Raw genomic sequence first — 15863 nt, forward strand, 5'->3', positions numbered from 1 at the left:
ACACACACACACACGCCCACGCACACACACACACGCACACACACACGCACACACACACACACACGCACACGCACACACACACACACACACGCACACACACACGCACACACACACACACAGTGATACTCCCTGTGGTAGAGTGTCATGCAGAGTATTCACTCCAGTACTGGTCTAGAATATAAGTTTGAGGTACTTGTATTTTACTTGATTCTTTTCATGTCACGTTCTACTTCTCCTGCAGTACATCTCAGAGGGAAATGTTGTACTTTTTACTCTATTACATTTATCTGACTGCTTTAGTTACTAGCTCTGATTTTTACTCACGAACATATGAAGAGTTTATGAAACGATGTTTTGTTAGAATTAAACAACCCAACAGCTTATAGAAGTACAGCCAGTCAGTGATGTGTTAAAGCCCAATTCTGGAATAAAAAGGAGGCAAATGTACATTTCTCACTATTTTCACGATGTTTCCAAACGGAACGATCGATCGATTAATGGAGGAAATAATCAGCTGATTGATCCAGAATGAAAAGAATCATTAGTTAAAATGAAGCTCAACCAGCTCCAACAGTAAAATCCTGCTTTGACATGAACGACTGAGTCACAGTAATCTGATGAGGTCAGAGAGAACAGGAGAACAGATAGAACAGGAGAACAGTGGAACAGTCACAGGGATATTTTACTGCACTCAATACTTTTACTTTGATACTTCAAGTACAGTTTCCTCATCATACTTACATACTTGAAAAAGGAACATTTCCAGTGCAGGACTTTGACTTGTAACAAGTATTTTTACAGTGTGGTATTAGTACTTTTACTTCCATAAAGGATCAGAATACTTCTGAGATGATGAGAATTATAGTTATTGTTAAATCACTAATAGAAAATAAAAAGAGCAGTGGTCCAACAATAGAACCTTGAGGCACCCCACATGGTGTTGTACTAATTCTTCTTCTTCTTCTTCTGCAGTGATTTCATTTTTGATTTGTGTTGTTTTCCCTCCTCAGTGGGCTGCAGATTCGAAAGTTCCCCACCTCCAACACCTACATGGACGACCCCTTTCATTTGAGTGTAACAGGCCGAGGCCAGCCCATCTACTCCAACACCTCCGTACTGGAGCACATGGTACGGTCCACAGAACAACAGATTTTTTTCCGATCAGTATCGATTGATGAGTAGCGTTCAGTGTTCGTCTTCTCTGTCATTATTTCAGCTCCACAGCTCTCAGGATTCAGTTCGCTGCAGCTCGGTGTCGTCCAAAGACTCGGTGACCTACAGCAACACCGTGTTCACCAAACACAGTGAGTCTCATCTCAGGGGCTCAACCAACAGAAACCTCAGAGGTGTCGTTCACGCCGAGGATGCGCCGCTCACCTTTGCTGTGGTGCAGAAAATAATCGTCAATAATTAAATCAATTATGAGCTGCAACATGTTGACAGCATGTAAATATGTTGCTCCACGGCGAGACGAGTGGTCTGATTGAATATGTTTAAACAGCTGAAAACAGCCGTGAGTGACGACGCTTCGTGCTGCTGCGTTTCAGACAGCAAGTTGGCGGAAGTGGAACGAGGCGTTCAGAAGCTGGAGCTGACCGGGAAGAGGACGGTGCAGCTGAGGGCGGGCTCAGAGATCAACCTGGCGTCTGCTGGGAAGCAAAACAAACGCACCTCCTTTAGACAGTCACTTGCTGTCTGCACTGAGCGCGCTCAGGTAGGAACAGTCTCAGGTGGCTTCAAGGTGAAAATCACCATCCATCCGCTACTTGTGCATGTACTGACTCCTATCAGCCACTGGTTTCACTGGTCTCTGCTGTAACCTTGCTGGTCTCTGCTGGTCCAGGCGGGTTTCCTGAACCCTCTGCTGCGACGGACGGCCTCAGCTAAGAACTCTCTGAGACGAGCTCCCTCAACGCTGTTCATCGAGCATGGAAAGGTTTTCCAGAGGAGGAAGGTCAGACTCACTCAGACTTTTAAATACAAATCACACTTTACTGGTTTCAGGTCATTTCCAGGAAAATGTGACCTGAGGATCCAGAAGGTTTGTTACACAGAACCATCTGAGAAGAAAGGGGCAGGCACTTTCAAAAAATACCTGGCAGGTGATTGGATGCCATCTGTCTATCACCAGCTATCACAGGCTTCAACCAATCAGATCAGTGATTGATAGGTCGTAGTAGGACATCAGAAGAGTGAAAACGTGTTTTTCATGGAGAAAAACCTTCAGAGTCGTTCTTTGTTCTTCTTTCAATTAAGAAAATGCTCCAGTTCTGATAGAACTGATGCTACAGCAGCAGCTATGCTAACCTCTTTGGGAGCCAGTAGTTCCTCACAGGTGTGAACCGCTGTGGTTCAGCCACAAGCACCTGAGTTAAAGCCTGGCCGGACGGATCCTCCCCTCACATGATGTCATGTGATCTGCAGGTTCCTCGAGATGGCATGCTAGCACACTGATGCTATCATGTTAACTTACTCATGTTAGCATGTTTAGCATTTCATGTGTAGCTTGTTCAAATGCTAACAGTGTTGAAACTTGACTTGCAACCAGCTGCTTCACCTTTGACCAGCATCACTGATGGGTGTGGCCCCTGTAACCACACCCGGCAGTGATGTCACAGGGTGCTGGAGTACACCTGTTCAAGGTGAGAAAACATGTCTCCACAGAAACAGATGATTGACAGGTGTCTTTTAACTCTGCTGTCGCTGTGTTCGCAGGAGTGGGAAACCAAAGCTGCAGCTTGAGAGCAGCCGTCCCATCGCCACGTCCTATCAGCGACCCACAGTCCCCTCACCTGAAGACACACCTGAAGATCCACCGTGGTTTTCTTTTAACATGACAGACCATGATCACTGTTCTGCTTTAAGTTCGCTGTTCTAAACGCTCGATATACGATCACCTAAATCAGATGAACCTGAAGAGCCGCTGATGAGTTCCTGCTTTTCAGAGGGTGAAGTTTTGTGTTCCGGTCTACGTCAGATTATCAGATTATGTCGGATTAGTGCCGAGCGATGACCACACATCAACAAACATGTCACCGAAAAGAAGAGAACCCAGAACCAAGAGCACGCCTGATTCTGGACTTCATCCACATCTCTAAAGTTTTCTCAGCCGTTTGCTCTACAGCTCAAACTGCAGACCGAACACATCAAAGCGCTCACTTCCTTTATTAACCTTTCTTGTTAATCACTAATCTGGGTTAAATTTTATCCAATCGAAGGTTTGTTGGCCTTCCTGTTGGTGCTTCGCAGCGGATAAACATGAAAACCTGCTGATTGTAGACCTGCAGCTGTGTGAAGGATCCTGCACGAGCACAGTTTGTTTCAGTCGGTTATTTCTGTCGTGTTTAATCCCTCAAACTCTCTCTGATGTAACTGAGTGTTATTTCCACTGGTGCAGGAAGTATTCAGAGCCTTTACTAAACCACACTGTGAAAATACTCCACTACAAGTCCTGCATCCAAACCTGACTGAAGTAAAAGTATGTGAGTATTATTAAAGTACTCACAGTCAGAGTGTTGTTGTTTCCTGTCAGTGTTTCTCATCATCTCTGATGTTTGTGGATTAATATTCCTGCTGTAGATGTTTCAGGTTGAGCTCATCTGAACTTCTTTATATCCTGTTGGCTGGTTTAATCTACAGCGATGCTTCATATTCTATAAGATCATCACATGTTTGTCCTGTGAGAACCTCGTATCTCAGACAAACAGCCTGTTTTCAGCTCTGTGACGAAGCATTTTCAGCTGATCCAAGAGGCTTTTTAAACAGTTTATTTAGCTGAAGAAGACATGAAGGAAAACTTCATCCTTCAGTTTATCACAAACATTCAACACATCTGGAGATACGAGCTTTTCACTGGACAGGAAGGAATCTGAAGAGTAACTAAAGCTGTCAGACAGATGTAATGGAGTAAAAAGTAGAATATTTGTGTCTGCAATGTAGTGGAGTATAAGGCTACATAAAATGGAAATACTCAAGTAAAGTACCTCAAATTTGTACTTAAGTACAATGCTTGACTAAATGTACTTAGTTACTTCCCACCACTGGTTATAACTGAAGGATTACCTGTTGTTGTTCACATACGACTACAAATTATTGATGATTTCTGTTTATCACCATGACGATCACTGATTTGTATGATTTTTATATTTACTGGATTTTATAATAATCTCAGGAGAATCTTCATTTGTTGACTAAACACTGATCTGTAAAATGATACTGAAATATTAAAACATGAGTTTTACACTTCAGGTTTGTTTGAATGACTTTAATGTCTGCTCGACACAACAGGAGGCCCTCCTCACTTCACCTGGAGAACTGTGAAATACAACTGTGACAGATATGTACTGTTCAGCTATGCATCAGACTGTGTGAAACTGTGAAACATGACAAACCTTTGATATTCTACCACCACGATGTAGCAAACATGTCTTCATTCAGAGATGTTTATCAAGAATTATACCCTCAGACATTAAATCAGAGGTCTCAGCAGCACACACACACACACACACACACACACCCTTTAATATCGCAAATTACTACATTAAGTTATTTCTGTGCTTGTGTTAAAATTAATCTGTTTTTAACATTTCCTGCCAACATGAGCTGCAGGTTTTTGTGAACTCACCGTTTCATCTGATTTCACCATTTACGGTATTTTCTGAAACTTTTAATGACAGGAAATTCATCGATTTTTTTAAAAACTTTAGCTGCAAGTTGGTCTTTTGTTGAAATACCAGACCCCCCACAGAGTTTTTGGAGTATTTGAATTAGTGGAAACCTTATCAACTTTATGAAATGCTGTCTATGGAAAATTCTGAATAATTTGTCATCTCTTGTAAATTCTGCACATACCTGAATCCTGACTTCTGCTCTCTGTCTTTGTTTTCTTCATTTTTCTTTTGTCCCAGGGGAATACTTTGGTTTCCTGTAGTGGCCTTGTGGGCCAGCACTGTATATAGCCGAGTGGCTTTTAAGTTTTGCTTGCAACAGAGTATTTCTAAGTTGTGGTTTTAATACTTTAACATAAGCAAAATATCTTTATGTGTCTACCAGGTCTGTCCATGTGTCCGGTGACTCACTTCAGGGCAATGAAGTTACCAAAAACATGGTTGGATAAAGAAAGAATCATTTTATTTAAACGTCCTCCTGTCGTCCACTGGGCGGCAGTAGACACCCGTAAGTCTCGCGGTGTTTCCCCCCTTTATCGCTGGAGAAGAAGAATCGCGGAAGAGGAGAAAGGTTTCCTGACGGATCAGGCTAAAGAGCTAACAGATAACTATCAGTCATATCAACAGTTTAAACGGGTTTACAGGTTAGATAGACACCCGGACCGAAGGTAAGAGAACGGGATTTCTAACACATCCTGTCTGTCGTTTGTATTATTTTACGGTTTCTGTAGTAATCCTGATACAAGTGGCCTCCTGCTGTTAGCAAGGCGTAGACAGAACAGCAGCTATTAGTCGACCGGTTAGCTACAGAGCTAAGCTAGTAGAAGGGATTCAGAGGTTTTCTCAGATGGGGAAGTCAGTGAAATGTGTTTAATACTTCTGCTATGTGTGGCTGCTTTCATCCTTCACGACTGTCATGGTGTTTACCGTCTCATGCTAAAGCTGAGCTCCGTGTGTAGCCTAGCTGTGGGTTAGCCTAGCTAGCTGCTTCCTTTTGTTTGTTACACAGCTAAACGGTTTCTGTTGAGGTCGTTTCACCGCATGGATGATTAAACCGAGACAGACTCAGTTCAGACAGGGTGTGGACTCTCTGCCTCAACTCAGACTTTGTCAGAGTTTTGTTGAATTCAGGCCTCTTTTCCTGTTTTCCTCCTCACAGTATCAAGATGACAGCCGCACCTTACAACTACTCCTACATCTTCAAGTATATCATCATCGGTGAGTGAGGCGGTTTGATTTATTCCAGGAGGACAGTGAACTCAACACACGCATTAACAAAGCTGACTGTGGCTGAGCTGGTTTTTAAGTTCAACAGAAACCCGATCTCAAACTGCGCAGATTCAAAGTAGATTTTATGTTGTGTGTTTCATGGAAAAGTGACAGAACAGCAGCAGGAAGGAGGAAGTATTCAGATCCTCATGTGAAGTAGAAGTACTAATACCACACAGTAGTCTGTTACAAGTGAAAGTCCTGCATTGAAAATGTTCCTTCAGTAAAAGTATGCAAGTGAACATGCTTCAACCCTTTTCTGTTGAACTGTATTGTTCTGTTCAGCATTCAATAAAGTTTTATTGAAAAAAAATGAACATGCTTCATTAAAAGTAAGTCTTACATTGAAAATTTAGGAAAATGTACATGAAGTATTAAAGTAAAAGTACTGAGTGCAGTAAAACGTCCCTGTGACTGTTCTCCTGTTCTCCTGTTCTACTGTTCTACTGTTCTATCTGATCTCATCAGATTACTGTGACTCAGTCGTTCATGTCAAAGCAGGATTTTACTGTTGGAGCTGGTTGAGCTTCATTTGAACTAATGATTCTTTTCATTCTGGATCAATCAGCTGATTATTTCCTCCATTAATCGATCGATCGATCGGTTTGGAAACATTGTGAAAATAGTGAGAAATGTGGTGACGATGAGGCCAAAGTGACGCCTTCACAGTGTTTGTTTAGTCCAAAGCTCCACATTATTACAAACACATTCAGATCATTCAGAGGAAAAGCAGCAAATCAAACATCAAATGATTTTACAGGGAAAATTTCTTCATTCTGTCAAATAATTGATTAATCCACTAATTGTTTCAGATCTACTTATATAAACTGTTGGGTAGTTTAAGTTGGGAGAACAAAACATCAGATTCATAAACTCTTTATATGTTTGTAAAAATGTGCAAAGTAACTCATCGTATCGAACTCTGTCAGATAAATGTGGTGGAGTAAAAAGTACAAAGTGGCATTAAAGAGTCAAGTTTAGTAAAAGTACCTCTAATTTGTCAGAAGAGTACTTGAGTAAATGTAGTTAGTTACATTCCACTACTGCAAAATAAAGTAGAGTTAGTATTCACTAATAAATATGTGATGTTGAAGAACTCTGTACACCTCAGAATATAAAACATTTTTAGAAAAGACTTTTTGTTGTGCTCCTGGTGGAGTGACGCAGTTTGCACAGTCGCGTCATCAAGACAAAGGTTATTACTTTGAAGAATCTCAAATATAAAACACATTTTGCTTCGTTCTCAGTATTTTGTTAGTACATAATTCCATGTTCATAAATTTAAGGTTTTCAGTTTTAATCTCAATATAGAAAATAATGAAAATAAAGAAACTGGAACTGTATTTGTTCTCAGTTTTCTGTGACTAAAGGAAAAATGTTGTTTTTAGTGAGTATTAACTTCAAAAACAAGAAACCACTCTTTTGTTTATAGCACATGTTGTTCCGAGTTATCATGTGTGGAATCTGAATTGGACCGTATTCGAACATATTTTGACCGAGTAATTATAAAGTGTTTCTAAATGACAGCATCCATCTTTAAATTGATTTTCTACCTTCCAGACTGCTCGAGCTGCTTGTATGGAAATTGATTTGAGAGACTTGATGATCAGTCAGGGACAGGCTGACTGCTGTTAGTTCGCCCTGCAGTCTTTCTGTTCAGTCCTTCAGACCGTGTTCGTGACGGTCACTTCTCTGTTCTCGTCTCTGATGTTTGTGAAACTCGAACCATCAGAACAAAAGATGAACAGCTGTGTCAGAGAATATCTGCTGCGTTGATAAAAAGTCAAAGCTACAGGAAGCTGGTGGAGATAAAACCTGAGGGACAGAAGTCAGCTGTGACTCCCAGGGTGCATTTCACTCTCAAACATCCAATCACAGAGCGTCACATTCAGCTGTCTCCACTGCTAATGGTGAGCTGAAGCTAAAGATGATACAACACTGAGCCATTTGAATCAGTTTGGGATCAATGTAGTAACCATACCTGCTTCTCCATAGCAACCGCAGCTGAAGCTCCTGGGTGTTGTAGTGTTCAGAACCATAGAACACGTCTAAGTAACAAAGTGATCGGAACATGAACGTGTAATCCTGAGCTTTTTAAAGTCACATTATTGAGATGAAACCAAGCAGCAGATCTTCTCGTCTGTTTCATCCAGTGTGAGAAGTGAAACTGTCCTGATGGCGGTCTGACTGTGACCTCTGACCTCACGTCTTCACTTCCTGTCTCTGCAGGTGATATGGGAGTAGGGAAGTCTTGTCTGCTGCATCAGTTCACAGAGAAAAAATGTGAGTCCCTCCTCCTCCTCCTCACTGCTCTTCCTTATCACCTCGTTCTGTGCATCATCTTCCTCTTCCCTTCCTCCTCCTCCTCGTCCTCCTCATCAGTTCTCTTTGTTTTTCCTGCTTATTGTTCTGCTCGTCTTTGAATCCGGAACATTTTTTGTTAAGAAGCATAAAAAGTATCGTCATCATCACTGATGAAGGTGTAAAGGAGATTAAAGGATAACTTTTGTTATTTACAACCTGGACCTTATTTGTATCATTAAATACGACCATTTACTCCCCCAGACAACTTTGGTGGCATTTGGAGTCATTTTGAGGAAATTAGCCCCAGAGGAGCGGCGCGTATATCCGTATAATGCGAGTACTCGGGGCATCCATGCGCAGCCTCTATATAACACATAATCTGCAGAAACTCGTTCATATTCCAATATTTAGTTATGATATGCTGGTGCTATTCCCCTCTGAGCCCGTGGTGGCATGTTATCAACATCCGGCGTCTCTAGGTAACTACCTCTGACGTGGATGATGTCATTACCGAACGCCGGGCGCTGCGAGCAGCCGGCCACAACACGGCTGACTCTGCGGCGGTCGGCTACGAATACGCAATAACGAACCATAGCTGTGCCAAACTACAGCTAAACTAGCCGACCGCCGGCTCAGAGGGGAATAGCACCAGCATATCAGAACTAAATATTGGAATATGAACGAGTTTCTGCAGATTATGCGTTATATAGAGGCTGCGCATGGACGCCCCGAGTACTCGCATTATACGGATATACGCGCCGCTCCTCTGGGGCTAATTTCTTCAAAACGACTCCAAATGCCACCAAAGTTGTCTGGGGGAGTAAATGGTCGTATTTAATGCTACAAATAAGGTCCAGGTTGTAAAAAAACGAAAGCTATCCTTTAATACATGGACTCAGGACACTTCAGGAAGCTGCTGTTCATTAACATTTTTCTTTGCAGATGACTGATTTCTGTACATGTGCAGTAAACATCGATATAATAGATACATAGTTCAGTTATTCTATTCAAACTAATAATATTTGGATATCTGTAATGTTCTGTGTGTGTTGTGGAAGTTGCTACAACTGTATTTCATTGTTTAATCCTGTATTGTATGAAGAATATAACACGAAGAAGAGGAAGAATCAGTTTGACTGTCTGTGCTTCGTTCCTGTGGGAAGTTCATACACACAAATTTTTTGCTTTTTCGCATCATGATTTTGCTTTAAAGTCAAAGTAGATCCAGAATCAGGATTATTCAAATCTGTGTGTGTGTGCGTGTTTATAGTCATGGCGGACTGTCCTCACACCATCGGGGTGGAGTTTGGGACGAGGATCATGGAGGTCCACGGTCAGAAGGTGAAGCTGCAGATCTGGGACACAGCCGGTCAAGAGCGCTTCAGGGCCGTCACCAGGTCCTATTACAGAGGGGCCGCCGGGGCCCTCATGGTGTATGACATCACCAGGTACTGATGTCATGTGGTCGGTTGTTTGTTTGTGTGGGTGCTCGTCCTCGGGAACTTCCCGCTCATTTAAAAGAATCTGGGCTTCAGTAATCTGGTGGAGGAGATGAGACAGAGAATAAGAGACGTCAACACACTGATGAAAGTGACATTGTTTTCATATTCAAACAAGCTTTTGATGAATAACTCTGCTTCTGTCTCATCATTCCTGTGTGTGTTCAGGAGAAGTACTTATAATCACTTGAGCAGCTGGTTGACAGATGCCAGGAACCTGACCAACCCAAACACAGTGAGTTTATACGCACACACACACACACACACACACATACACACCAGCCACAGGAACTGAAGGTGTTTGTTCATGTTTGAGTTTCACACCTGAAAACGTCTCCATCAGGATTGAATGTCTTTCATTTAGTCCCTGATTCCTCTGGTGGAGAATGCAGGTCAGGAGAAACTTCGAGAAATAATCGGTGGGTCAGTGAATCCAGCAGCTGGCTGTCGGGGTAGTGACATCACAGCGCGATGACGGGATGAAGGCATTATTTTTCTTTTTTGAGCCACTTCTGATTTGTCCCTCTGCAGGTCGCTAAGCCGACTTAAGTCAGTTACCTTTTCTCAGCCTTGGACAGTTTACTTTCTTGTGACTCTTGTCAGATGTTCTGATTCTCAGCATCATAATTAGTCTCTAGTCGTCCTAGTTGACTGTGAACTGAAGGGAAACGTGGAGGACATCGCAGTCGAAACGAGCGACTCGTTGTTTATCCTGTCTGCAGACACACAGGGCGGGTCAGGACATCTTGACGGGGCGAAACTGAAACGATCTGATGTTTGCTCGTTCAGGTTTGGGAAGCAGTCTGACAATAAATAATAACCAACCGCAATAAATAACAGAGCTGACGTCACATGACTGCCGCTGGATTGGCTGCCTCAACTGCGTCAGTATGAAGAGTTACACTGTCAACGTCAACTGGAACAAATGTCACAGTATCAACATGCATCGTAACACATATCAGCCTGGATGTAATGCACACTCCAGCCACTGTGTGGTGCCATTCAGCAATGGTCCAGAGTCAATGAGCAACCTGGTGGATGTTACAGAGGGACGGTTGGTGTCACTGATCAGCTCAGTTCAGATATATTCAACACATGTTGGAGCTGTTAGACACAACAGAGCAAGAATCCACTAAAAAAGGCAATTACTCAAATATCACAACACTGCAAAAAAAAACAAAAAAACAATCTGTGTTGTGTTTTATCAGTAAAAAAAACAGCAAAGATTTCTTTCTGAAAAGGTTTCGGCTGAAGCTGTTTCTTGTACCCTTTCATATTGGTGCCAATGTTATTTTCTGGTCACGCATTTTTTTATTGGTTGAATAAGTTATTTTTAATGCACGTTTTCACTTCCTTACTAATCACTTTTTCCTCTCAAATCATATTGACCGTCTATCATTTTAAACAACGTTTACATTCTTTCAGATAATAATTGATTTTTAACTCTTACAATTTAGAAATTTGTTCCACTTCAAAATGGCTCAAATCATGTGTAGTCTGATAATGCATGTATTTTTGTGTGTGTGTGTGTGTGTGTGTGTGTGTGTGTGTGTGTGTGTGTGTGTGTGTGTGTGTGTGTGTGTGTGTGTGTGTCCAGGTGATCATTCTGATTGGTAACAAGGCCGACCTGGAGGCTCAGAGAGATGTGACGTATGAGGAAGCCAAACAGTTTGCTGAAGAGAATGGTGAGAATTCTGTTTGTGTCACATGAAATGGTCAAATAAAAATGAAGACGAAGATGAAGATGGGACGTCAGACTGATTGTGATCTTTACTTCCTGTTGGTGATCAGGTTTGCTGTTTCTAGAGGCCAGCGCTAAGACGTAAGTGTGCATACACACCTCCATCCACTGTCCATCACACACAATAGGCTGGTTGTGGTGGATGGTGTTCTGGTAAAACTGTGGTTCCTGATCCATAAAAGCTTTCCTGTCTCATATTGTTTCCTCATCGCTATGAAAGACATACAGTTCAGTTGAAGACAAAGTAGAAAACAAGGTATTCCAGTTAACACATTCGCACATCAAATACACACAGATGTTGTTTCATGTGAAGCATCGATGCACTCAGGTACACACATGAGGACTTGACATTCAAAATGTTGGTCCTGATCTGAAACATGCCCTTGAAAAATAAACCAGAACCCAGATTGTATAAATCAGCCTAATTTTCAAACAAATTTGACTCATTTGTAAAAAGGGCAGTCTAGTCCATGTCTAAGCCTTTTCAATCCTTATTTGTATCTTGATCTTTTTCCTCAGGGGTGAGAATGTGGAAGAGGCCTTCCTGGAAGCAGCAAAGAGGATTTACCAAAACATTCAAGATGGAAGTCTGGACCTGAACGCTGCTGAGTCAGGAGTCCAGCACAAACCGTCTGCGCCGCAGGGAGGCCGCCTCAACGCCGACAGCCAGCCGGCCAAAGAAGGCTGCAGCTGCTAACCCCAGACAGAACCTACAGACCCATCAAATGGACGGATGGACGGACAGAGACAGACAGATACATACACGGAGATCTCCTCTTCACCAGGCACCGACATGCGTCTTCTATCCAGAGTACGTCAGACAGGATTGAGCTGGATTATATTTAACATTTAACAGCAGTTGCCCAACAACCTACTGTCGAACCCAGACCCCAATTCAGTCTCCAAAACAAGATTCAACCTTCCTCCACCCAAACAAACATTTAGCAGCTTTGGTTAAATCAGGACCGCTGTGTGCCACTTCTGGATCCGTCTCAAATTTGGATCAGTATTGGACAACTTCCAAATCAGGACCATCCTAGACCTAAACTGGATCACTGTCTGGACAAAAGGAATCCCACAGCATGAATCCCCAACAGACTGCCTTCAGCCCTCATTCAGGCATGCTTGGGCCAAACTGAGGCCATTCTGGACTATTTTATGAGTGTTCCTGACAGGACCAGAAACCCCTTTTCCAAGATTGGAGTACTGTCCCAACCCCATCTCTTCCAAGTCTGGAACCCTGTTGGTCCAACTCGAGCAGGGGTATCTAAATATAGGAGTACCCTCATCCAGAGCGCAAAACATCAAGAGACAAATAAAGATACAAGGCTGAAATTTAGACTAAATTAGAGCCCAAAATTGAGTTGCACCACAATGGTTTGCCTTTGTTCCAAACGTTGCCATGGCCATCCACAGCATAGGCCGAAGATGGACTGGTCCAAACCCATATCCAGACTTGTTTGGCCCAAACCTTGGACAGTCTGGACTTTTCTAACCCCAGAACAGGATAACCCTAAACCCATAACCCACCCAACCCTTTTTCCCCAACACTAAGCCCCGGACCTTCTTTCTTCCAAGCCTGGAGTGATTTTGGCCTGATTCAAGTGAGAGCAGTTCAGATTTGGGACTACCCTGGTCTAAAATGTGAAATACTGATAACCCAAAAAAACAAATGAAGATACAAGGCTCAAATCTGAACCACCCCTGAGCCCAAAATTGGACAGCACCTAATTTAAATGGGGTCACCTTACTTCTAAATCTGGACATTGTAATGGTCAGATCCAGAGCCTGGCCTTAAGATGAACCACTGGTCCAAGTTACCACTGGCCTTCAGCATCCAGACATGCTTGACCCAAAGGTAGACCAAGGAGGACTCATCTAAACACAGAAAAGGGGCAGCTCCAAGCTCATCACCAGACAACCCTTTTTTTGGACTTACCCTCAGGACCTTGTCTCTTCTAAGTCTTGAGCCCCGTTGGCCAGAGGCAGTCATGTTGGTCCAGACTTGGCCGTCCCTCAAATTTGGACTACCCTTGTCCAAAGAGAAAAATATAGAAACACAGCTCACATTTGGAAATTCCTGCCCTTGGCTGAAGCTGGACTGCTCTCTGTCCAAATCAAGACCCACCTCCAGTCCAAATCTTCAAAACTAGGCCTTAGGGTCACATTTAGTTATAATCTGATCTGCTATAAATCCAGATCATCACCCAGTTCTGACATTCACTCTTTGATATGAACTTTTGGATTTAAAGTTGTGCTTATGTCTTATACGTGTGTTATCTCCATCATTTGTAGTTCAGTTAGTAAAGTCTTTAAAATTCATGCGTCAAAATCATAAAATCTAACTGTGACCTGGACGTCTGACCTCATCTCTGGGATTCCGGCTTCACAGAAAATGATTCTTCCTCTGATAAAAATGTGCCAGGAAGCTCCTCATCTCGCTTGTTCCTCATCCATGAATTCACAAACAGCGCTCTGATTAAACCACAGACTGTGAATAAAGATGGCTGACACGCCTCCGCTTCCTCCCGCTGTACAAAAATGAAGCCAAAAAAAAAAAATCTGCAAACGGGCGCCACCATCTTTCGCTGCCGACATCATTTGGAGTCAGAGTCTGTGCAGTAGTGATCGGGGGCTGGAGGTCCCGCCCAGCTGAGCTGCCAGCATCAAATAATTAATCAAAACTAAACTTACCAGGAAAACAAACTGTTAAGAGATGTTTTGGCTTCACTTTACAGAGGGTACCGTCAGTGGTGGAAACCGGCTTAATATATCTCTAATGACAGTCCAGATTTTATGGAAGTGCAATACTAAAAGCTTTAGTGTGCTTCAACCAAACTAGTTCACATGATCCCATCTAAATCGCTGCCGTACCCCTGTACTCCCAGCTCGAAGGAGGGGTCCCAGGAAAGAGCTAGACCCTCATTGGACATGAAAAGCATTAATGCACACATCACAGGTCTTCATGGAAATCTTTAAATCCAACAGATGTACACACTCATTTTCAAAAATGAGACACAATGCAGAAAGACCCTGCCCGACCAAATTAGACCGAATATTATTTGGACCCAGCCTTACTGGGGTCCTGGGTCAGTTCTTTGTCACTTGGGACAAAGTGGACCCTTGAAGACCTCCAACGAACATATATTCAATGACAGGAAGCTCCACCCAGTAACCAAATCCACCATCTCTGCATCTCCACACTTGGCCTTTTTTAAAATATTTGATTTCTCTGTTGAGACATAAAACAACCGATCGATGAAGGTGATGATGAAGAAAAAAATGACTTACCTGATCCAGAATGTTACTACTGGTCCCTCAGTGGATCACAAGTTCAGGATAGGCTTTTTTTTTCTAACATGTTTCCGAATATATATACAGTATATTTTCCATGTCACAGCTCCCCCCAGTGGCCATTTCTTGCCTCTGTTCAACTGCAACATAGATTGTTTTAATTTATTTCTGCCTGTTTTTATTTTTAACACGAGGCAGGAATCACACTTCTTTTGAATGCATCACTCTGGTTTCTGGTTCGTTGCAGCTACAACCCTGATTCCAAAGATGTTGAGACTCTGTAAAACATAAATATAACAGGATGTGATCACCTGCTGATCCTCTGTGACAGAAACTCACCTGCAAACAGCGCAAAGTCAATATATTTACTGTCTGAGCTCATCAGCTTCATTTATTTTTAAATATCTGCTGATTCTGAATCTGATGCAGCAACACGTTTCAAACACGTTGGGACAGGAGCAACTAAAGACTGGGAAAGATGTGGAACGCTCCAAAAACACCTGTTTGGATCATTCCACAGGTAAACAGGTTGATTGGTAACAGGTGATAGCATCATGATTGAAAGGCTCAGTGGTTCACAGCGAGGATGGAGCGAGGTTCAACACTTTGTGAACACGTGATTGGACAAAGAGATTAATACCTGGACTCACAGTTAATGTTTGTTTGTTAATGATTGATTCTGGTTTTATTTGTTGAGTCCAGACTTATTTGGAATCAAGGTTGTAATTGTTGAATTGCAACGAAGGCGTCATGTTTTGCTTATGTACAAACTAACTGAATATTGTTTAAGTCAAATTATTTCTCTTGGGATCTTAAAGATATTTTCTGACATTTTGCAAAATGCAGAACCTTCTGCCTTCCAATTAAAACATCATTTTCCTTTGAGCGCCACCTGGTTCAGCTCCAAATGTCCCGAGCCTTGATATCCTGAAGTGCTTTAAAGTTTCCTCTACTGTCACTGTCAGTTATCAACTAATGATTAAAAGTAAAATGAATTCATGGCGTTAGAGTGTGATCAGTCTAATCAGTCAGCAAACTTTGTTCCATTAGAAACATTCCAGCACCATCAGACATCGACAGTGTAGCTCC

General features: G+C 42.4%; 2 protein-coding genes across 3 annotated transcripts in view; both read left to right on the forward strand.

The window, feature by feature from the left end:
- si:dkey-220o5.5 (actin filament-associated protein 1-like 2) overlaps window positions 1–3639 on the forward strand; it is a 19359-nt gene extending 15720 nt beyond the window's left edge. For both annotated transcript variants that reach the window (XM_041937134.1, XM_041937135.1), the window contains exons 12-16: window positions 1011–1128; window positions 1217–1304; window positions 1548–1714; window positions 1844–1954; window positions 2716–3639. In XM_041937134.1, coding sequence (XP_041793068.1) covers window positions 1011–1128; window positions 1217–1304; window positions 1548–1714; window positions 1844–1954; window positions 2716–2742 — 511 coding nt within the window. In that variant the 3' untranslated portion in view covers window positions 2743–3639. The remainder of the gene's footprint in view (window positions 1–1010; window positions 1129–1216; window positions 1305–1547; window positions 1715–1843; window positions 1955–2715) is intronic.
- Window positions 3640–5217: 1578 nt separating this feature from the next.
- Window positions 5218–14065, forward strand: LOC121606272 (ras-related protein Rab-14-like). The gene is made up of 8 exons (XM_041936484.1): window positions 5218–5335; window positions 5827–5885; window positions 8166–8219; window positions 9511–9688; window positions 9908–9974; window positions 11337–11424; window positions 11531–11561; window positions 12000–14065. Exons 2-8 carry the CDS (start codon window positions 5834–5836, stop codon window positions 12175–12177), a joined length of 648 nt encoding a protein of 215 aa, XP_041792418.1. The 5' UTR covers window positions 5218–5335; window positions 5827–5833; the 3' UTR covers window positions 12178–14065.
- Window positions 14066–15863: the final 1798 nt, after the last annotated feature.

Source organism: Chelmon rostratus, chromosome 5, assembly GCF_017976325.1.
Source record: "Chelmon rostratus isolate fCheRos1 chromosome 5, fCheRos1.pri, whole genome shotgun sequence".
NCBI classification, from domain to species: Eukaryota; Metazoa; Chordata; class Actinopteri; order Chaetodontiformes; family Chaetodontidae; genus Chelmon; species Chelmon rostratus.

Bases quoted from the DNA above. Each gene is read 5' to 3' on its own strand.
- LOC121606272 (XM_041936484.1), top strand. From the start codon at position 5,834: ATGACAGCCGCACCTTACAACTACTCCTACATCTTCAAGTATATCATC. The intron at 8,220-9,510 runs GTGAGTCCCTCC...GCGTGTTTATAG, and splicing joins TCAGTTCACAGAGAAAAAAT to TCATGGCGGACTGTCCTCAC. The intron at 9,689-9,907 runs GTACTGATGTCA...GTGTGTGTTCAG, and splicing joins ATGGTGTATGACATCACCAG to GAGAAGTACTTATAATCACT.